General features: G+C 42.4%; 2 protein-coding genes across 7 annotated transcripts in view; both read left to right on the forward strand.

Annotated features, from left to right (window-relative positions):
• The first annotated feature begins 427 nt into the window (after window positions 1-427).
• Window positions 428-15,407, forward strand: paqr5b (progestin and adipoQ receptor family member Vb). 3 transcript variants are annotated; one of them, XM_061670424.1, is made up of 8 exons: window positions 428-622; window positions 2,907-3,034; window positions 3,985-4,190; window positions 5,115-5,241; window positions 5,590-5,634; window positions 6,187-6,283; window positions 13,803-13,947; window positions 14,435-15,407. In XM_061670424.1, the coding sequence occupies exons 1-8, from the start codon at window positions 518-520 to the stop codon at window positions 14,689-14,691; spliced, it is 1,110 nt and encodes a 369-aa protein (XP_061526408.1). In that variant the 5' UTR covers window positions 428-517; the 3' UTR covers window positions 14,692-15,407. The 3 variants fall into 3 exon arrangements, with proteins under 3 accessions (XP_061526408.1, XP_061526407.1, XP_061526409.1); XM_061670423.1 differs by having other exon boundaries at window positions 428-682; window positions 14,435-15,406; XM_061670425.1 differs by having other exon boundaries at window positions 533-736; window positions 14,435-15,406.
• A 245-nt stretch (window positions 15,408-15,652) lies between these two features.
• The window catches only part of LOC133399157 (kinesin-like protein KIF23), a 45,165-nt gene continuing 37,209 nt past the window's right edge, over window positions 15,653-23,608 (forward strand). For all 4 annotated transcript variants that reach the window (XM_061670419.1, XM_061670420.1, XM_061670422.1 and 1 more), the window contains exons 1-3: window positions 15,653-15,733; window positions 19,177-19,243; window positions 22,232-22,360. In XM_061670419.1, coding sequence (XP_061526403.1) covers window positions 15,720-15,733; window positions 19,177-19,243; window positions 22,232-22,360 — 210 coding nt within the window. In that variant the 5' untranslated portion in view covers window positions 15,653-15,719. The remainder of the gene's footprint in view (window positions 15,734-19,176; window positions 19,244-22,231; window positions 22,361-23,608) is intronic.

The following is a 23,608-nucleotide window of genomic DNA, read 5'->3' on the forward strand; positions in this document are numbered from 1 at the left end:
AGTTGAACATTTTTTTATTGGCTTCTGATTTCAAAACTAGTTATCCATCAATTTGTTGTGTATATATATATATGAGACAATATTTTATATGGGTTCAGGCATAACGGCCCACCGAGGGAAGCCGTAACTACAATGTAGCCTGTGACGAAAATGAGTTTGAAACCCCTGTTTTAAAGGTTTAATGCACTTGTTTATCAAATATGTTATGATAAATAAATATGGATTTTAAAATATATTAAATATATTAATGCAGTATATAACGTATGCATATGAATTCAATATAAATATTAGATATATTAAAACATTTTTATTTTGTTGGTTAAATGACTCGAAAGGACTCTAAACTCGAAGTGTTGGACTTGAGACTTGACCTTTGTGTGCCACAATGTTGTGATCCTCTCTGTCTGTCTGTGTGTACTATGAAAGGAGGAGGTGGAAGAGGAGGAAGAGGGAGTGGCACAGGTACACTGGATAGTCCCGCTGGGTTTGAACAGGGGGAGGTGAAGGTAGGAATGCAATGGGGTGGCATGGCAACACAACGCTCATAAAGACACGAGGCACACCCCGCCACCAGCCTCAAGTCTGCTCACTCGCGGACAGTAGCTACTTGCAGCTCTTTGCGGTAAATATGCTCAGCCTCATGAAATTACCAAGAGTCGTCACCATGAATCAAGTGCCCAAAGTAAGTTTGCTGTATCTTTAATGGAACATAGGGTCACTTCGATGGGTCTCGAAGGTAATCTACACTGCTCTGTGATCACTTCAAACTAACTTCAAAAATCAACAATGTTTTCATTTTAGGGACATTTTTATCCTTAAAAAAATGATTTTATTGCACTGTAACGTATGATGAGGCTCAGCAGAAACTGAAACCACTGAGACTGAAGAGATGAAACTCAAAATTGTAACAGTGGTGTACAATCATTATTTACTGCACTTGCAGTGAAATTGAACATTTCTTGAACAAATATTAACTTACAAAGTGGTTCCACGTGTTAAGCACGTTTTTTTTTTTTTTTGGTTTGCTTGTTTGTTTATGTAACAACCAAGATATAATAGTGCAATGCATTATTAAACCAGGAAGGAGTCACATCTAAAGCAAATTATGATTTGCAGACATTGTAATGCATGGTAGCAAAAAAAATGTATGTATGTATGTATTTATTTATTTATGCATTTATTTATCTCTGACATGGCAACCAGCCCAGGGTGAACCATGCCTCTTGCCCAAAGTCAACTGGGATAGGCTCCGGCACGTCCTGCAACCATATTAAGGACAGGCTGCTTTGGAAATGGATGGCTATTATTCTTATTATTAGTTGATATTAGGGCCTGGATTAATGCATAAACCATAGAATAGGGCCTCTTGAATGCGGCATGTAGCTTTTTGGGAAAAAAACAAAACAAAACTATTTATCAAGTATTTGTTTAAAACAAATGTTGATAATAATAAAACAGCAAAAATAAATAAATCAAAGCTTTGACAGAAAACATTTTTTAAAATGTTGTTTTTGTAAATCATTAGATGTGCTTTTTGGTGTGTTGGGGCAATTTTGAGGGGGCCCACAAACAGTAGCTCCCGGACCACCTTGATCAGGGTCCAGTACGCTCTTTCTCTGTCTTTCGTCCTTCTGCTATGGCTCTCTGTGACTTTGCAAAATAAATAATGTATTGTTTAAGATTTATTTATATGAAATGATGCCTCCCGATGATAGCTGGGATAGGCTCCAGCACGTCCGCGATCCTAATGAGATAAGCGGTACAGAAAATGGATGGCGTTTAATGCTATGCACTCCATCCATCCATTTTCTGAGCCGCTTCTCCTCATTAGGGTCGCGGGCGTGCTGGAGCCTATCCCAGCTGTCATCGGGCAGGAGGCGGGGTACACCCTGAACTGGTTGCCAGCCAATCGCAGGGCACATTGAAACAAACAACCATTCGCACTCACAGTCACAGTCATGCCTACGGGGAATTTAGAGTCTCCAATTCATGCATGTTTTTGGGATGTTGGAGGAAACCGGAGTGCCCGGAGAAAACCCACGCAGGCACGGGGAGAACATGCAAACTCCACACAGGCGGGGCCGGGGATTGAACCCGGGTCCTCAGAACTGTGAGGCTGACGCTCTAACCAGTCGGTCACCGATGCTATGCACTGCATGAGCTAAATAAAAAAAACTAATCGCCCCCGCGTCACAGATGACAGTTTACAATCAAGTGTGAAAATGAAGGTGACATCTAAGCCCTGATGGACCAACACTGTACGCTGAGGTACAGTTGCAAAAATCATATTTACCAGCTAAAATTAATACTTAAATTGGCTATTATTTTTCAAATATATATTTTACATTAATAAATGAAATGATCCTTTTTAATTCAAGTTGGCAGCGATCTTATGACAGAACACTAAAGCAGACAGCATGTTTGATTTGCTGCAGGTGGATAATTTAAATTTGGTTTCAATTTCATGAACATGAGGAGTACACAAATAGACGTGACTATTTTATTTGAAAGCTTCGATCAGTCCTCTTTTTTAAGAGTTTAGAATTTTTTGTTACAAACATAACATTATCTAATAACATTTCAGTTCATTCAGTTCATTGATTTCATACATGTAACACTATTTTTCTACATACATATAAAAAAAAATAAAAAATTAAAAAAAAAAAAAATATATATATATATATATATATATATATATATATCTCCATCCATCCATCCATTTTCTGAGCCGCTTATCCACACAAGGGTCGCGGGAATGCTGTAGCCAATCCCAGCTATCATCGGGCAGGAGGCGGGTACACCCTGAACTGGTTGCCAGCCAATCGCAGGGTTTTAATTGACCAAAAATATCTTTTTTTTCATCACCTTTATATGAGAACTCCTTTGTTATCTGTTATCTTCTTGAGGTTTTCCATGAGGACAGCATCATCTCTGGCTACCGTTCCCCTTGCAGCTCAGCCATGGACTGCATTTTCAGCCTCTTTCAGCTGACGAATGAGACCCTCAACATCTGGACCCACTTTTTGCCCACCTGGTATGCACCTGCAACGTCTTATTGTCATGTGCCTGCTACTCATTGCATGTTTGACATTCTTAGTCTTTGATACCTTCATGCTGTAGTTTAACATAAAAACATAATAGATTACAATGTTTAATATTTGGATGTTAAAATTTTATTTGTCTAATATCATACTAATCTCTTTAAAAGGCCGTCAGCTGTTCTGAGTACTTATTTTGAAGAGCAAAGTTTAGTATGATCACAAATAGCAATTTATTCTGTCCATCTTGGCTCTGTTTTCGACCAACTCTATTAATTTTCTGTCTGGAGTTCTCATTGTGCATCTATTGCCACTGTCAATAAACAGAATACAAAGTAAAGCCAAATGCCCCAAGTTTAGCATAATCACTCACAAGAGTCACCACCAGTTTAGATCAATTCAAGTGGGAGAAACTGCATTACAATAGACAGTTGGTTGATATTTTCTTTCTTTCTCTTTTTTATGTTTTGCCTCCAAGCAAATGTGGGTGTGCTCGACTTGCAGCAGTCTAACAAACGTGTTTCTTTTGTGCGCAATTGTGCCCCAGCAGACAGTGTGTGTTTACCTGGAATGATGATTTGCTGTCACTTCAAACTACCCGAGGAGTGATAATTACAGGTTTAATTATGTTGAATTTAGCATCTATCTAATGTATTGGTTGAGAATGTGAGATATACAGTAGGTGAGTTGTCTCATGAAACGTCTGTTTGTATTTTAGAGAAAACCAATCGTAAACTATGTATTTTATGAAAATCAAAGCATGCCATTCATTACTTTAACATTGCATTCCTAATGTGCCTGTTCATCCGCATAATATACATTATGTATTGTCCACTTTCAAGTTTCCAAAATGACTGCACATGACTAAATCAAACGTTATTCTGCTCTAGCTCCAAGGATGTAAAATGTGTTACTGATGACCGCATCGAATTGTTCCTCCTTGCAGGTACTTCCTCTGGAAACTAATCAGCGTTGTGCTGATCCAAACTGCATGGCAGCACACCTTCACCTGGCCTCTGGTGGTCTTAATCATTTCCAGCTGCATATATCCACTGGCATCCAGCTGTGCTCACACCTTCAACAGCATGTCAGCACGGGTGCGACACATGTGCTTCTATATTGACTACGGAGCCCTAAGTCTCTACAGCCTGGGTGAGTGTGTTGCGTGCACTTCACTGCGATACATTCAAAGGCCGCCACAGTAGAGACCTTTACACCATATAGCATTACAAGAGCTTGGACACCTAAGAAGCTCTCGGTATGATGCAGTGTAGTTGTATACATGTAACATATTGTTAAATTAATACCTCTCAAGTCTCAATCAAAACCGAGTAGCAGTTTGTAAAGGGAGACTCTTTGCTCTGTATTGGATTTTGCAGTCTGTCATCATGTTTTGGTCATTTACTGTATATGCACAAACAATATTGGACTAAAATAGCCAAAGCATGTTAATGGATGCATTTTGTTTTTCTTCTTATGTACAATACATGGTCTCATGGTGGAGAAAATTTCATAGCGTAAGGAATTCTCAGCGAGGCCCGAGTTTTACTCAGCCAGCCTCACAAGGAAATGTCCTGATGCAATTCCTTCTTACCGGTTCGTTTAATGTTGGTTGGTGATCTTGTTTCCAAACAAGAATAATGATCCACTAAACTTATCTTTTGAGTATTTATTAATGACAAAAGCTTTAGTCGGGTAGAAGCATACATCGCTCTGGGCTCTCTTCCTTCTCTTGAGGTATCCGGAAGCCAAGTAGCTCCTCTTTACAGATAAGTCAGTTCCCTCAGCGGCTCCTTATCAAACCAGTTCTCGCCTGTTCTCAGCCTGGATATTATCAGTATGTCTGTGGTGCATGTGTGTGTGTGTGTGTGTGTGTGTGTGTGTGTGTGTGTGTTCATAACATACGGTGGTCAGTTTTAACAGATAAAAGCTAGTGTGTGTGTCCCAGTGTCCTGTAAGCAGCAGCATAGAAATGTATCTTACAATAGACACATCTCCACTTCCATTTATGTTATTTAAAGGCATGAATCAAATAGTTGAAAGTTAACTTTTTTAAATGAATGTGCTACATTTCAGGTTCTGCAGTTACATATTCAGCTTACGTGTTCCCGGACAAATGGGTAAACAGCATCTTCCACCAGTGCTTCATCCCTTTTGCTCTACTTAACTCGATGATATGCACTGCCCTGGCCTGCTACTCCAGGTATGGTAAGAAATGTATCATAAATCTTACTGTTATCTCTTGGTATGTTACGCTTGTCAACACATCAGCAATTGTCTTGTGACTTATGTGACAGCTATGTGTTCACTATACAGCTGTTTAGTGCCAAATTGATAATAATTCTTGATTGAAAATCTAATTTGGGGAATTTTTTAATGTCTTACCAAATAGTGCAATGACAACATTTGCATCTAGGCTGTGTTTTTGATGGATTGTCAATGTAAACAATTGTACATCACACTAAGCACAGTTGAGTTGTAGATAGTAGCTACTGTCATCACGTGATGTACATAACTGCCTCACTGTTTTTTTGTCAATGTAATTTTCCAGGCTTGGATTACCATTTCTTCACCATAATTCTGATGTTGTAAAGAGGTAAACATTTTACACTTCCCTTATTGCAATGTGTCTAAAATGATGCTAGTTTTCTCCCCGCTGTCATTCTTTTTTTAATTGTGTTTTTTTTTTTTTAATTGTGTTTTTGTCATTCACCTTCAGATCTTTCCTCCGCTAGCATTTTTAGCTCATGGGTTTCTTGTTTTTGTCATGAGGGAGACCAACCCCAAACAGCGATTAACTACATTTGTAGTTTCACCTGGAAATGGTTGGCACAATGAATAGTGGCAAAACTTGTTTTACAGAAACCTCTTTAATTTAATTAAGTCAAACATTCTTGCATAACCCATTTGACTGCAACAAAAGGTGGGAAAGAAAACGCTAATGTGGGAAGGTAAAAATTATGTAATGTAAACTGTGATCCCTAGACAATATCATTTTAAAGATTCACTTTTTTTTTCATAGAATTTTGACTACTTTACTGTTACTGTTTTCTGAATATTTCCGTGTTGTCATTTGATGCTGTTATAGAAGGTAATGCCATGCAAGAGGCTTGGACATTTAAAGATGATTTGTTTTCATTTATTTCAGATTCTCCGAGTGCCAGAGTCCAAGGTTCAGCAAAGTACTCCGTGTTGTTGCTTTTGCCTACCCCTACCTGTTTGACAGCATTCCACTCTTCTACAGGGTAGGGCCATACTCGTGTTGCCCATGAGCGTGTCCAAAATGGCAAAAAAAAAAAAACAAGTACAACTGATACCCATGCACATGTTGTAGGATCAATTTCCACTCAATGCCCCATTCACAATCACCCTGTGATTGACTGGCGATCACAACTGGAGTGTTTCCCACCTCTTGGGGTAGACATGCAGGATGGGTGGCATAGAAAATGGGTGGATTATTTGTAGCACAAAGTAACATTCGCTATCAGCTCATTGTCGGCAATTGTCATCAACACACCATAGCTAAAATGCATAAATTTTGCATTTGTAAATGTGGCTTATTTTGTTTTAATCGCAGATGTGGAGACGGAGTAAAGATCGAAAAAAGACAATTATTTATACAGGTACAGGTATGAATAACATGAAACTGCCACGTTTTATTTTGGCAGCACAGTGTTCCATTGGTTAGCATTGCCAAAGTACTTTCAGCCCATGCTGCATTTAATTTACAGCTTCTTCCTGCTTGTGTGGGCACTCCAACAACCTCCCACAGTCTTGTGGGGATTTATGACATTATGTTAGTGCATATATGTAATCAATTTATTGTTCCTTGTTGTAAATTGTTTTATGCTTTATCAAACTTATGAGTGGCACATAAAGCAGGTGGCAGCCGCCACTGGCGGGCTAATTTTGTTGGATCATCAGTGAAAACTCTTTTTTAATTAATTATTACTAAGACTGAAACAAAAATGTTTCCCAAAATTATTTCCAGCTGGTATACTGATACAGCTTTAAATGGCCTGTAGCGTCCAGATGGCCTATACTTCATTAAGTTCTCTTTATCTATTTTTTGCTCAAGAAAATCTAACTCGCAGTCATTTCCAATAATATCAATCCATTTTGGAGCAATCGGTAAAAAAGTAATTGCCGTTGCTTTTTGGTCACCAAAATCGATACACCTCTTGTCTTGGTGTGATGACAGCGACAGAACTGAAGGCCAAATTTGCTGCACAGCCGGTGTGGACAAAGGAATGTACTATAAAGTGGCAATATTTGCTCATATTTTATACATGGTTGCTGTCAGGCAGTATCCGCCCACCACGAAAATGACAACTTTTCAGGAAATTAAAACAACAACAACAACAAAACCTCCTGCCTGAACACTGCTTTGTGTCATGAACTGCCCTGCAGTACTGTTGTTGGAGCCTGGGTGGCGCTTTACGCCCTCTCACCCCTCTCTCTTTCCAGCACCTTCCTCAGCCGCTCACCTGTCAGCAATCAGCCCTCGTCGCCACCTGCATATAAGCCTGCCTGATCCCCTAAATCCTCGTCAAAGTATTGCAGGTTCACGATTGCACGATTCCTCGTCTCCTTTTATGACCCCTGTGTCTCTACTCATCCTCAGTGTTTCCCCTGTGCTCCTGATCTACGTAATTTCTGCCACGCCGCCGCCAAGCCAGCCGCCTGTCCTCGCCACTGCCTGCCGCACTTCCCTTCCTCCACTGCCCGCCAATGCACCTCAAGGAGCACTTCCATTACTTTCTCTAATAAATCATCATAACCTATCCCCCTCAGCCTGCTCTTGGGTCCAGCTCCTCTCCATTCGTGACAGAATACTTTGCCCATCATGGACCCAGCGTCCCCGGAGGCACTTAAGAACGCACTCACCCTCCAAGGCGCCCACATAGGACATCAGGACAAGACATTGCGAGAAATCACAGAAACTCGACACTCCCTTCCGCAACAGGTCTCCCTTCTTTCTTCAAAGATGCAATCCTCTCAACTCCCAGTAAGTACCCATTCTGAGCCCGCAGCCTCTGAGTCACCACGCTTCCCTTACAAAGAACCTCATGTGCCACTACCCGAACGCTACTCCGGGGACTTAGGCGCTTGTTGCCAATTTCTTCTCAACTGCGCCCTAGTTTTCAACCTTCAACCTTACAGTTATCCCACCGAACAATTGAAGGTAGCATATGTCACTAACCTCCTCCGCGGCAAAGCAGCTGAATGGTCCACTTCCTTATGGCACAACTCCTCCCCGGTACACCAGTCATTTGATTCCTTTTCCTCTGAACTCTGTAAAGTATTCGATCACCCCGTTCAGGGCAGAGAAGCCACCCATTGCCTCCTCACGCTCAGTCAGGGCGCTAATTCTGTAGCAGAGTACTCGATTGAGTTCCGTATACTTGCGGGTGAATGCGGGTGGGATGACGCTGCGCTTAGGAGGCCTTTCTGAACAACTCAAGGATGATCCTCTCTCGAGGATCTCATCACCCTTTCCATCTGTCTGGATAACAGACCGCGAGAGAGAGCACGAGAGAGGGGGGTCCGCTCGCGTAAAGTCCCTTGCACTCCGAGCACCGCGCCGTCAGCTCCTCACCCGCCTCCTGCACACTCTACGGCCTTTTGGTTGCTTCCCGTTGCACCCGATGAGCCCTTGCAAATTGGAAAAACACGTTTAGATCCCCAGGAGCGTCAGCGCCGTGTCATCCAGTGGCTGTTCATCTATTGCAGTCAATCAGGTAATTTCATTTCCTCTTGCCCACTACGACCAAAAGACCAGGCTCACCGCGATCCGAGAGCGTCGTGGTGAGCCAAACCTCCATTTCCTCTAGCTCTTCCTCCCGCTTGACCGTTCCCGCTCGCATTCTAGTTTCTGCTCATAACACCCCCATTCCAGCCCTTATTGATTCCGGTGGCGATGGCAATTTTATTCATGAAGGTATAGTTCACCAGCTCTAAATCCCTCTCCAACCACTTCCGTCCCCGAAAAAAAGTCAAAGCCCTGGATGGCCGAGTCATTTCCCCTGTCACCCACCAAACTGCCTGTCACGCTACTTATTTCCGGTAATCACCGCGAGAACATCTTATTCTTAATCATTCCTTCCCCTGAGACCCACTTAGTTCTTGGAATTCCCTGGCTCAAACATCACAACCCCGCCATAGACTGGAAGCATTTATCTATCACTGGATGAAGCCCTCATTGCCATTTACACTGCCTGCTCTCTGCTATGCCACCCTCAGAAGAGCCACCACCTTCTGTCACCCCAGTGGACCGGATTCCCAAAGAGTATCATGACCTCTGCCCAGCAAGGACATGGCAATCTCTCTACCCCCCACCGTCTGTGCGACTGTGCCATTGACCTCTTGCCGGGAGCTCCACTTCCCACCAGCCGACTCTTCAATCTCTCCCGTCCGGAGAAAAAGGCTATAGAGGATTACATCCGAGATTCCCTAGCTGCTGGACTAATACGACCCTCCTCGTCTCCGGTCGGGGCTGAGTTTTTCTTTGTGGAGAAAAAAGACAGCACTCTCCGCCCATGCGTCGACTACCGAGGACTCAACGACATAACTATTAAGAACAAATCACCGCTACCCCTGATCAACCCATCATTTGAACCCCTCTGGAAAGCCCAGATTTTCACTAAATTGGACCTCCGTAACGCCTACCACCTCATCCGTATCCGAGAGGGGGATGAATGGAAGACCGCCTTCAATACCCTCTCGGACACTTCCAATATCTGGTCATGCCGTTCAGTTTAACAAACACCCCTGCAGTTTCCCAAACATTCATCCATGACATTCTCTCTGACATACTAAACCGGTTCGTGTACCTTGATGACATCCTCATCTTCTCCCGCTCTCCCGAAGAACACCGAACATGTGCGCAAAGTCCTCCAGCGCCGTCTGTTTGTCAAACCTGAAAAATGTGAATTCCACGTTTCCTCATTACATTTTCTCGGCTACATCATTGCAAAAGGACAGCTTCAACCGGACCCCTCCAAGCCATCACCGACTGGCCCATCCCCACTACCCGGAAAGAACTACAACGCTTCTTCGGATTTGCCAACTTCTCCCATCGATTCATCCGCAACTACAGCAAGGTCGCAATCACCCTCACCAGCCTCACATCCACCAGCTCCCCCTTTCAGTGGACCCCGGCAGCCTCCCAAGCATTTAGTCAACTCAAAACTCTGTTCAGCAATGCTCCCATTCTTCCCCACCCTGACCCCTCCCCCCAGTTCGTGGTGGAGGTTGAGCTAGGGCTGTCCTCTCGCAGCGTGACCCCACAACCCAGAAACTACACCCCTGTGTTTTTTTTCCTGTCGCCTGTCCCCTGCTGAGAAGAATTATTACATCAGCAACCGAGAGCTGCTGGCCATAATATGGGCCCTGGAGGGATGGAGGTACTGGCTGGAGGGGGCTGGACTGCCATTTATCATTTGGACTGACCACAAGAACATCGCTTACCTCCGTTCTGCTAAATGTCTCTACCCCCGACAAGCTCGCTGGCCACTATTCTTGAGCAGGTTCAACTTCAGTCTCTCCTTCCGTCCCAGTTCCTGTAACACCAAGACAGATCCCCTGTCCCGAATGTACTGACCCCCCTCCAGCTCAGCAGGACCAGAACCCATTCTCCCTTCCTTATGTATCATTGGAGTAGCCACTTGGAAAATCGAGCAGGTGGTAAAGGAAGCTCAAAAATCCCAACCAAATCCCAAGACCAGGCCTCTGAACTGCCTATTTGTACAGAATTCTGCACGTTCTGACATCCTACAGTGAGGCCACAACTCTAAACTCACTTGTCACCCTGGCATCACCCATACTACCCAGTTCATCCAGCAGCACTTCTGGTGGCCCAGCCTCATCAAAGACACCCGAGAATTTGTCCAAGTCTGCTCCGTCTGCGCCCGAGGGAAGTCGTCACACCAGCCCCCAGCTGGTCTGCTGTGCCCCTTGGCTATTCCAAGGCGCCCTTGGTCTCACATCGCTGTGGACTTCATTACCGGCCTACCCTCTCAGAAGGTAACTCAGTCATTATGACTACCATCGATCGCTTTTCCAAATGTGCCCATTATGTGCCCCTCCCCAAACTCCGTCCGCCCTGGAAACTGCTAACCTCCTCGTTTCGCATGTCTTTAAACTCCATGGTATCCCCATCGACTTTTCATCACCAGTCTAGAAGGAATTCTGCAAGGTGGTGGGCGCAGCAGCCAGCTTATCCTCAGGATATAACCCTCAAACCAACGGCCAGATGGAGCGGGCTAACCAGTCCCTTGAATCGACTCTCCGCTGTGTTGCTGCACGCAACCCCTCCTTATGGAGTTTGTTTCTCCCGTGGATCGAGTACGCTCACAATTCCCTCACCAGCTCCGCTACCGGTATGTCCCCGTTCATGGCTTGCTACGGTTACCAATCCCCATTATTCAAAGAACAGGAGCAGGCAGTGGCAGTTCCCGCCGTTAAAGATCACCTCCAGAGAGTCCAGGCTGTGTCGAAGGACGTCCGGCCACCATACACAATAAACAGCTCGCAGACCGTACTTGCTCCCCGACGCCCAAATACAAGGTGGGTCAGTCCGTCTGGCTTTCTTCCCATGACCCCACATTCCACATATCATTGCTTAAGTCTGTCTCCACGTGCGCCCTGAGCCCTCTGGCCGTACCCCCTCCGCCCCCCCCGTATTATCAACGACCATCCATTTTACTGTGTCACAGTGGAGTTTTTAAGCAGCCGCTGTGGTTTCTTAGTATTATAATTGTTTCTGGAGAATCAGAGTCGATCAGTTGAACAGAACAAAGTTTCTAGCGGGGAGAGAGAAACAAAGACAAAGCACAAATTGCAAACAGGATGAGAAAAGTAAATCATTACATATCTCCAACAATGAAACATTAGATATGAGTGTTGTATGGGGCTGTAGTGCTACACCCTGTGAGGGAAGGACAGGACAAGATAGAACAGGACAAGGACAGGAGAAGAACCATGCAGGACAAGGGTTGTGAACCCGGCTGTACAACTGAAGTGTGGTCGGAGTGATTATGTAAATTATAAAAGGAGGTGAGTGTGAGTGAGGGGATACCCAAGCATTTAGCATATTCATGAGTTATTTGTCGCAATCAGTGAGTGGCCCCACGCCCAGTGAAAGAGTCCCAGGGGTGTGTGCCTGCAGACACATGCAAGTGAATTGACACCGTTTCGCATGCACAAAGACTGAGAGAGGTGTCCTGTAATTGCTGTGCCTGGCCTGCGGAGGCTGAGTACCCCACCCAAGCAATCGAGGGGCGGGACCGGGCCCAGGGGTCCACCCGAGAGCAGCCCGGTGGACGGTACACGTCCCACACTGAGGGACCCAGGCAGGTCCGCCGGCCTCAACGAGCCGCCCCGACAACTGGCCACCCGGAGGAGGCCGCAGGGACCCAATGCCACCCCCCAGCCAAGCCCCCCCCCCCACCCTAAAAGCACCCCCCCCCCTGCATCCCCAGGAGAGCCAGACGCCCCCCCAACCTGCAGGGCCCACGATGCAGCCAGTCCGTTCCACTCCCATATCAACACAGCAGCACCCCAAAATTACATTCCATCGCTAATTAAATGTGGTAAAAAAATGCTAATTTATTACACTGTCATTGATTAAAATTGTACAAAAATATTGCCATGCTAGCTGGTATTTGTCGTCACTCGATACCACCAGCAGTGCAATAAGCCTTTAACTTCACAAATGCAAACGCCTGTGTTACGTCATCTTTCCAAACACTTTTTAGAGCCCTGAGCAATGCAATCAAAACATCAATGAGCTGACAAAACCCGTGTATATTTTCGTGTCTGTTTTCATGTTCTGTACTTATTATTGCCATCCAAAATATGTTAGCAGCACACACCCAGGACCCTACAGAGGATAAGCGATTCATAAGTCGGATGGATGAATGGATGATTTCTGTTCTTTTTGTGACACTGTCTTGTTCATGCATATTTTAACATTATTATCGTGGCCCTATTACGTCTGCTAGTAGTGCCTGTGGGTTATGTTGTCTGTCGTGTTTTAATATAGTAGTTGTCCCCTGTATGACAGATTGCATACTAATGCAGCAATGTTATGGTGTTCATTTCCCCCTGGGACAATAAAGTACATCCTGATTTCGTATATTGGCAGAAATTATTCTGCACACACTTACCTCATGCGGCTTTCGTCCTTCTGCAATGAAGCATTACAGCAATCGATTTTATCAAAACAAGCCTACTCAAATGTATCTAACTTCACTACTTTCACTCGTTATTGTCACACAAAAGAAAAGACATCCAAACTTTCAATATAGGTGACAATTTTCTCGCAGGGCTTGCTTCTGCAGAAGCAACACTTCTTACACATTTAAGAGCGTTGATAGATTTGTTCTCAAGCCATTTTCACCACATTAAATTGGTTAATATTGTATAAAAATAACAGACGAAATGGGGACAGACCAATACTATCAATTTGGGAAGCAACCAAGAACACGTACCAGTATAAGGGAATAGCCTTCTGTCGCTAACATCGGCAGGCTCATGCAGGTTTCGACCAAATGTGGGCAGGTCAAAACTTGGCTGAAAATCAAAAATGTCATCCGAAAAAAAAAAAAAAACTGCTACTGTGTATTTATTTTTTTCCTGCAGACATTGTTTTTAAGTACAGAACTATAAAATAAGTGAAAATTTTTACAGTATTAGATAGGTCTTTTAAACAAGTGAATTCTATTTACCTTAATGGCCCGTTCTGCATGCTCTCTTTTCCAGCTGTTCCTGTGTGAAGGAGAAGACTGCACAGACAACGACACCAATGTCTTGCACTCCACCCACATTGCATTGGCTTTCCTCACTGGCTTTCTGTTTGCGACACATTTACCTGAGCGCCTTGCACCTGGTAGCTTCGACTATATTGGTGAGACGAATCTGAGATTGGGAGAGTGACCTGACAATTGTTTCATTCTTGGTCACTTTCAACATATGCATGTAAACCAAGTTCTATCCAATCTAAAGCTTGGGCTGACTTACTTAACACTTTGCACCTCATTATTTTAACTGGGGCAAACAGCAGATGCTGTTGCTGTGTCGCTATTAATGTCAGTTGATTAGCATCTAAATAGAAAGACGAAATTGAAATTTTTGGTTTTACATGTCACACGATAGCAGGTTACTAATCAATATTACCAGGAACAACAACACTAATACTTGATTCAAGGTGGTGATTATCAGCTTTTTTCTCAGCACAACACAAAATGCAACATTTTGGATGAAATTTTGTTTAACCGTGCATTGTTGTTTCATGTCTTTCTCCTTCGTGTTAAATGGCAAGATGTGAAATCAAGATGATTTTCTTCTGAGTTAGCAACATGAACATATAACTGTGTCATGACTCCCTCTTACAGGTCACAGTCATCAACTTTTCCATGTCTTTGGCATTCTTGGGACCCACTTCCAGGTGATGGCCATTGAACAAGACATGGTGTTACGACGTTCCTGGCTTCTTGACCACTCCCTACCCATCACCTTTGCCAACTCAATGGGAGTAACACTAATTGGTCTGCTGGTCAACCTAATCATCATCATCCTCTACAGCCTACCTCTCCTCTCCAAACCAGTCGATCAGCAAAAGAAACAGAATAGACAGGCAAAGGCACATTGAACACAAGCTTGCAGTTGTTGCTAAATCACGGGACAGAACTCCAAGCGGGTCTTCAGATAACCTGACATCTCATAATATGTATGCAACATGTTTTTATTAGAACCCGATAAGCTGTCCATGTGGATCTTAAGATTCCATCTGTACTGAGCACATGGTGATAGTTGGTCTTCAGATCACTGTGATGACTGCTGTTGGATGTGATACAAATTGATGATCTGCATAAGTTACACAAACATAACAGAAATAGCCATAATATAAATAAACAATATTAGGATGTGGAATAATGTTTCTTAAAACCAAAGGCACGCTTTTAAATGTTACAACGTAGCTTGATTACAAAGAAACATTTGTATGAAACAATCGCATATTTGATTCCCTGATTTCTCTGATATCCGCACATGGGAAAACTGAAGAGTTGAAAGGGGCAAAATAATGAAACTAGTCCTGTAATACAGTATGTATTTTGTTTACTACATTGAAAGCTCGACCTTTTCATCTGTTATGAAGCTTATACACAACCTATGACATTTTACACTGATTGTTCTTGTGATAATTGTTTGTAATAATCTAATTATTCTAAATGTAAGTTTAATTATATAATGTTTTGTGATGATTTAAAATAAAATGAAATAAAATTAGTGTTTTACTGGTGAAATGAGCTGTACAGAGAAAGCTGTGTAGCATGTGTGTGTTTATGCGTATGCAGTCAGTAGCATATGATCAGAATGACATATAATCAGAAATAAATTATCGATCAACAGTGGCACTTTACATTTTGTCCCAATTAAAATGATCTATATTTAAATACAATAATGCTGTTCGTGTGGGAACATACAAAAAACGTATTGCGTTTGAACGCGTCTTACATTTGAAGGCGCAACTTCCGTCCGCGAGTGTTCCGTAGTGCATTGCGATTGGTTACATTTGCTGGCTCGTTGAAAACCGTTGAAGGAGGGGGAAATTTCAAAAACACGAGAGGCGCTTCTCCTTGGGAGTTCCCTTTCCAGGCGAAAAACAGCATTAAACTAATGTATAGACCAGGGTATGTATCGCCTATTAGCTATGAAATTAGCGTTGTGCGTTTAAGTTTACTTTCAGTTCTGCGTAAAAATAGACTTAATGCGGAAGAGAATCCGTCTAAACTCGCGAAGCTTCCTTGCTCGCTCCCAGTTTAGGCAGTAAGCTAACCGTGCTACGTGACCACATAAAATAGAAACCATTGATTACCATTACCATTTATTTCATGTGGACTGGCTGCATGGGTTGCCTTAACTCGTTTGCTTGGCGGTAATAACGGCTCTTTGTTGGGGATTTTTAGTACAAAGAACACCGTTGTAGTTTGTCTGAATTGACAATCGCAGTGTTCACCAGATAGGGAGCATGCTGGTTCAAAATCACAATATCACGCATTTGTTTGGCAGACTGGCTTGTTATTTCATAGTTTTCCTTTGTTTTATCCATCATTTAAACTGCCATCTGACCGACACTGCTTTAGTGAACCATGCTACTCCGTGTCCGTAATACATGTTTATTTTGCTGGTATGTTATGGAGGAATATAACGAGTGAAAATTTTAAGGGGGTCTGAATACTTTCCGTACCCACCGTATGAGTAATATTTTGTGTTGTGCAATAATGGTAAAGCAAAGCAACCGCCTCCTGCCCGATGATAGCTCGGAAGAGGCTCCAGCAGGCCCGCGACCCTAGTGAGGAGAAGCGGCTCAGAAAATGGATGGATGGATAGTGCATTTCATACACAAGGTAACTCAAGGTGCTTTACATGATTAAAAGCATTTTAAAACAAACACACAAAAAAGATTATACACATTTCAAACAAAGAGAAAAAAAAAACAGCATACAGAGCAAGACATATCATTTTAAAGTGGAAATGCTCTAAAAAATTTGAGAAGAAAGGAGTTTTTTTTTTAACCTGGACTAAAAAAATATTCACACTTGGTCTTGATGTCACTTCTGTTGGCAACCTATTCCATTTCCATCCATTTTCTACACCGCTTTCTAAACCTGAACTGGTTGCCACAATATGGCAAGGTACAATTAAACAAACAACCATTCACACGCTCATTCATACCTACGGACAATTTAGAGTCATCAATTAACCTACCATGCATGTTTTTGGGATGTGGGAGGAAACCGGAGTACCCAGAGAAAACCCACGCAGGCACAGGGAGAACATGCAAACGCCACACAGGCGAGGCTGGATTTGAACCCATATCCTCATAACTGGTAGGCGGATGTGCTAACCAGTCATCCTTATTCCCTTTGTGTGCAGGATAATAGCTAAATGCTGCTTCACCATGTTTGCTTTGGACTCTGTGCTCCACTATTTGACCTGAGTCTGTAGAGCTCGGAGACCTACTGGGCTTATATTCCATTAGCATTTCTTTCATGTATTCAGTGCCTAAACCATTTAGTGATTTATAGACCAGTAGCAGAACTTTAAACTCTATTCTAAAGCTGACTGGGAGCCAGTGTAGTGACTTTAGAATTGGAGTAATATTCTCTGACCTCTTTGTTCTGGTCAGAAGCTGAAATGCAGCATTCTGAATGAGCTGCAGCTATTTAATGCTCATTTGGGGGAGTCCAGTCAGAAGATCTTTGCAAAAGTCAAGTCTTCTTGAGAGAAAATCATGGATGAGCTTCTCCTGGTCTGCTTGGCACATAAAAGCCTTCACTATGGATATGTTCTTCAGATGGTAGAAGGCGGTTTTAGTAATTGATTTGATATGACTGTTGAAAGTCAGGTCGGATCTATCAGTACACCGAGATTTCTGACTTGGTCTTTGTTTTTTAAAGAGAGCGACTCCAGGTATTTACTAACAGCAATCCTCTTTTCTTTATAGCCAAAAACAATTATTTCAGTTTTGTTGTGGTTTAATTGAAGCAAATTTTGGCTCGTCCAATTTTTTTTGTCTGTTTCAGACAGTGACACAACACCTCAATTGAACTGTAGTCATCCTGAGACACTGCTAGATATAACTGTGTCTGCTATGATAGTCAAAATTAAAGTTCTGAAGAATTTGACCCAAGGGTAGCATATACAGGCTGAACAGGAGGCGTCCAACAACTGACCCTTGAAGGACCCCATAGGTCATTGCCATTCAATGAGATTGAACACTTCCACCGGTTACAAAATAACTCCTTTTCCCCAGGTCAGACTTGAACCATTTCAGGACTCTTCCGTTTACTCCGACCCACTTTTCCAACCTGTTCAGCAATGTATTATGATCTACCGTGTCAAAGGCCGCACTGAGGTCCAACAAGACCAGAATTGACATCTTTCCCGAGTCAGTATTCAACCTTATATCATTTAGCACTTTGATAAGAGCAGATTTAACTGTGATGAGTTCGGAAACCTGATTGAAATTTGTCAAAAAGTCCATTTAAGTTTAAGAAATTGCTGATTTGATTAAAAATAAGTTTCTCAACAATCTTGGCTATGAAAGGGAGATTTGAGATGGGTCTATAGCTTGCCAACATGGAAGCGTTCAAATTTTTAGAAGAGGCTTAATGGCAGCTACTTTAAGAGCTTTAGGGGAAACTCCTGACTGAAGTGAGCAATTGATTATTTGCTGCAAATCAGCTAGCACAGACCTCGCAATAGCTTTGAAAACGTCAGATGTTATCTAGTCAAGACAGGTCGATGATGGTTTCAGCTGCTGAACTGTTTTCTCTACAGTTTTTTTTGGCTAACTGTATCAAATTCTGACATGGTAATAGAGTTTTTCCTGGGTGGCTTCAGATGTAGCATTAGTTCATCATTTTGCTGATTTCTGCTGATATTTAATCTGGTGGATTGTATTTTTTCACTAAAATAACAAGCAAATTCATTGAATTTATCTACTGTTAAGAGTTCTGGAGCTATCTGATTCGGGGGGTTGTGAGCTTGTTCACCACAGAGTGCGAGTATTGTTGAAGTTCGTATTGATGATTTCCGAAAAGTGTTGCTGTGTAGCCCTGACTAGCTCTTGGTTAAAATTACAAAGGCTTTGTCTGTAGAGGGCATAGTCAATTTGGAGTTTAGCTTAGTTTTAGTTTTCCCCCACTTGTTCTGCTTTCCTACACTTTGATTCCGAGGTATTTACCATCATTGTGCTCCTCCACGGTGTTCTAGGTCGCCTCAAGATTGTCTTAGTTTTAATAGGAGTGACGGCAATCATGACATTTGAGATTTTCCAGGTGAATTTATCCAAAGGTTCAACTGTCTCAGCATTCACAGTTTGTGGCATAGCTATGGTCTCCATAAACATAGTGGCGGTACTCTCATTTATGAACCTTTACATAGTAGACCTAGTTTTCTGAACTTTTGGGAGAATCTGTAATTCAAAGAATACACAAAAATGGTACGAAATAGCCATATCCTTAATGAGATTTCTTTAGATTTTTTTTCTTCTTCCCATGTCATTGTCAACATGAATGGTAAGATTAATTTAACAGGAAGAGTTTTTTCATCAATGTTTTACTTTCAGGAAAAACAAGACTCCTCGCAGGCCTGGCCAAAAAAAGGCATGCCATGCAGAAAAAGACCCTGTTGGCGTAAGTGAACACATCTCATAGTCATTATCTCAGCGCAGGTCAAATGCTGTTCACTTCCTCTTGTGCAGCCATTGGCAGGGATACAAAATCCCAATACGGTACAAAATGAATGAACATCAACCATGTATATTTAGGCCTGTCACGATGGCAATTTTTTTCAGGACGATATATTTTCCCCAAAACTGTCATGATAAACCATAGTATTGTTTTTTTAAAATTTGTATTCTTTTTTTTTTTTTTTTTTATTCCACTGATATAATATTAGAGCATAATATTTCAAGTGCATCCTTTTAAAGAGCTATTAACTTTAAATGTTGAACATTGACATTGAAATGAACAATAAATAAAATATCTTTGATAAATAAAAATATGAATAGACTCAGGCTCTGTTCCAAAAATTGCACTTAAACAAATATTAAACATTAGGGTATAGAGAGTCATTAACCCACTAAAGAGCCCCAAAAAAGTCTTGTAAATTTAACACACCACAAAGAAGTGTTTTTGACATGCCTGCCAAATTTGAATGAAAAATAATTAAAAAAAAAAAAAAAATCCCCATGAATGCAAACTAAGGCTATGAAATCATGAAAAATAAGGCCCGCCCTCAAGCTGAAGGACTGTGTGGGCGTGTCTGCTGAAGGCACTGGAGATGAGCCCTTAACCTGTCAATAAAGTATGTTCGCTGTAGTCAACTACTGGCTGAATAGTGTGTGGGGCCTGTGGTCATGGTTAACAGTTAACTTTTCTGTGTGTGTATGTTATATGGAGACCCACACACTGATGTCGCAGCGGTCGAGTGAGCTGTTTAGCTACTTCACTCGCAGGCTCAGTAGCTTAGCTTTAGCATTAGTGGGTTAGTGAACTTAAACAGTTACCTTTCTCTTAAGTGTCTGTGTTGTGTTGATTGCAGCGCGGCACATGGAGCAAGGTTGTGGAGTATTGGACGGCGCCAATGCCGGTCTGCGAGCCCATAGCGGCTAATATGTACTAGCCTAGCCACTAGTAGCTAGACTTTATACCGATTTTATCGGCCTTATCGGTATCGGCCGATAATTAGCATTTTATGCTGATCGGCTTTGTCATAATTCGAGAAGATCCGATCAATGACGTCATTGATCAGCTCCACAAAAGACATTTACTCCGCATCTCCATCATGCACAGTGTATTTGAATCCAAAAGCTAGTTTATTTTTAGCCTTGTGGCATGTCTTTTGGCATAGTCCTGTAAATATCTGACAGCCGGTGTGGAACAGACAACACGTCTGAGACAGACAGCACGTAATGTCCGGATCAGACTAAATGACAAATTTGCTCTTTCAAGATTGCACTATGTCAAACTACTGCAATAAAATCTTGTATTCCGATACCACCACATCCCGTTTTTTACGATCATTGGGCTTGATCTTGTCAACTCAAATGCGACCGGATACACTCGTTACCGTGGCGACTATATTATGAGGACAAAATGGTAAAAAACTTGTTGCTCAGGATAGGACGTTTGTTTAAGGCTTGCTTGAGGTATGTTCACGTACTTTTAATACGATACGGCTCACAAGCAGGCAACAAAACCAAGTAACATATTTTACAATTTGAAAAATCTCACGGAACACCAAAAAACGGAAATGTAACAAAAAATGGATACATTAATTATTGTATTTACATCCTGCCATCTAATCGAAGACATTCATTTGTTCTGTCTGTCACTATCCCTCGCTGGCATAAATAGAGGAACAAAGATAATTTATTTATTGTAAATATAATTTTTTGAGCAATTAAGTACACAAGTATATACAGTAAATGAACAAGTCATTTAAATAGTCACATTCCTCCATCTTGTGATCGGATTGGTGATTGGCTATCGTTTTTTAAACTGATCGGTGATCTCCCCCAAAAATCCTGATTGTGTAAAGCCTACTAGTAGCAGGCTACTTTGCAGTGGAGCCGTCCAACTCGCTGTCGGCTCTCTCTGTGAGCCGTGTGTGGGTCACCACAACAACGAGAATTTATCGAGTCTGGGAAAAAAACAAACTATTGTTTCCATTTTATTTATTGAATGATAAGCCTATAGCAGTGATTTCCAACCTTTATGGAGCCAAGGCACATATTTTACAATTGAAAAATCTCACGACACACCAGCAAACAAAAATGTCACAAAAAGTGGCTACATTAATTACTGTATGTACTTCCTGCCATTGAATGCATCCATCCATCCATCCATTTTCTGTACTGCTTATCCTCACAAGGGTCGCGAGCATGCTGGAGCCTATCCCAATAATCCTCTGGCGAGAGCCGTGGTACACCCTGAACTGGTTGCTAGCCAATCGCAGGGCACATATAAACATACAACCATTCGCGCACACATTCACACCTACGGGCAATTTAGAGTCTTCAATCAACCTACCATGCATGTTTTTAGGATGTGGGAGGAAACTGGAGTGCCCGGAGAAAACCCACGCAGCCACGGAGAGAACATGCAAACGCCACACAGGTGAGGCCGGGATTTGAAACCCGGTCCTCAGAACTGTGAGCCAGATTATATAACCAGTCGTTCACCGTGCCACCCCATCTAATACAATAACATTTATTTGTTCTGTCTGTCACTATGCCTCACTGGCATAAATAGATGAACAAAGATACATTATTTCTTGTAAATACTTTTTTGAGCAATTAAGTAAAATATGATAATTTCCCACGGCACACCTGAAAAGCACTCACGGCATACTAATGTGCCACGGCACACTGGTTGGGAATCACTGGTCTATAGTAATATTGTGACAGGCCCACAGTCTGTCTATTTATTTTACTGTACGTATTTGGAATGTACGAAACAGTGACAGACTACTTCTGTATATTGAGCAAAGACATTGTGATTGGTGTTGAATGTAACACTTCACCAGTTGTGCCATCACAAATCCAAAACGGAAGAGCTTTGGTAATTGGTGTATAATGCAGTACTTTCTGTGTGTGTGTGCTGTTATTTTATTTGTAGGTATACTGCCGTATGCGCCCACTTGGAGGAGAGAATGAGGAATGTTGTGTTGAAATGATCAGCAACTCAACTATACAGCTTCATGCTCCTGATGGCCTTAAAGCCAACCGCAATGGAGAATACAAAGAGGTATGTGTGAAGTGTCTCATTTGAACCAGGCCAAGATTATCTTCAGTTCGACAAAAACGTCCACCTGACTAGTGTGAATTTCACGATGTAATACGTGTGTTATCTGGGAGGCATCACTATCAAACAACCAGCCCTTAGTTTTCCAGTGTAAGCAGTAGAGATGGACAGATACAGTATGCAGTGTTCACACTGCTCATTCGCCACCTCGCCAAAGGCTAATTTAAACGGGATGTGGTGATGCGAATTTTGCCCACTTTAGCCACAGTGGGGAAATAAAATAACCTCCGTCACAAGCCCTTCCTGATAAAAGTTAAGGTGAGCGCTCTAATTCTGCCGTGTGTCGACGATGTTCGTGGTTTATTTTTTCCCCATACTTTGTAAAATGTTTCAATTTGTCACTGAGTTCGAACTCGCCAAAGCCACCGTCCAGCCGCTGCTGGTTCAGCAAACAGGCTCACGGGGTTTTCCAGCTGCGGGGAGTGGGGTGTCGGGGAAAATAATACCGGATGCCGTTTGGCACCAAATTGGAGCATATTACCATGATGTACGTTTGATGTGTCGCTGGTCAATGTGTCCAGCAATCCAAATTAGTTCTCGCTAGCTAGCTACCTTCTTCATCAATCCACGAGTCTCTAATCGCACTTTGGTTTTCTTCCCTAGCAGCGGTTGCCAGGGCCATAGCTAGTCATTTGGGGGCCCAAGGCAAACAGCCACAAAAAAAAAATCCAGCGTCTGACATTACCAGAGCGTCCACATTAAACAGCTGCTTGGTGCATGCTATTTTATTACGCTCCCCGGCTGCTCAGCAACAGAGGTGATAGTTCTCTTTGCGTTGAATGCATTGTAAGTCACTGATCATCGCCTCCATGCGAGCGAATAAGTTACACTTCTTACCATACTGCTTACAATTGTCACGAAGGGAGGGCGAGGAGTGGATAGGTGGCGATGATGTTAAAGCCATGCTAATTGCTAAGCTATCGTCGATGCAGTTGCAAAGCATCGAAATATCAGTGATTTGGTGAAACAATACACTTGTTAAATAGTTCTATTTGGAATCGCGTTTTTGCAGAGAGTAACCAACTTTGAACAACACAATAACAGGCCAATTAATGTGTGGTTAGAGGGATGGATATAAAATAATACATGTCCACACAGCATGCCGCGTATGAACCGGAAATGAATTAGTACAGTTAAGTGTATTGTTGTTACTAATAAATATTTGTAATGTAAGATAAGAACCTTTATTAG

This window comes from Phycodurus eques, chromosome 2 (assembly GCF_024500275.1).
Source record: "Phycodurus eques isolate BA_2022a chromosome 2, UOR_Pequ_1.1, whole genome shotgun sequence".
Lineage (NCBI taxonomy): Eukaryota > Metazoa > Chordata > Actinopteri > Syngnathiformes > Syngnathidae > Phycodurus > Phycodurus eques.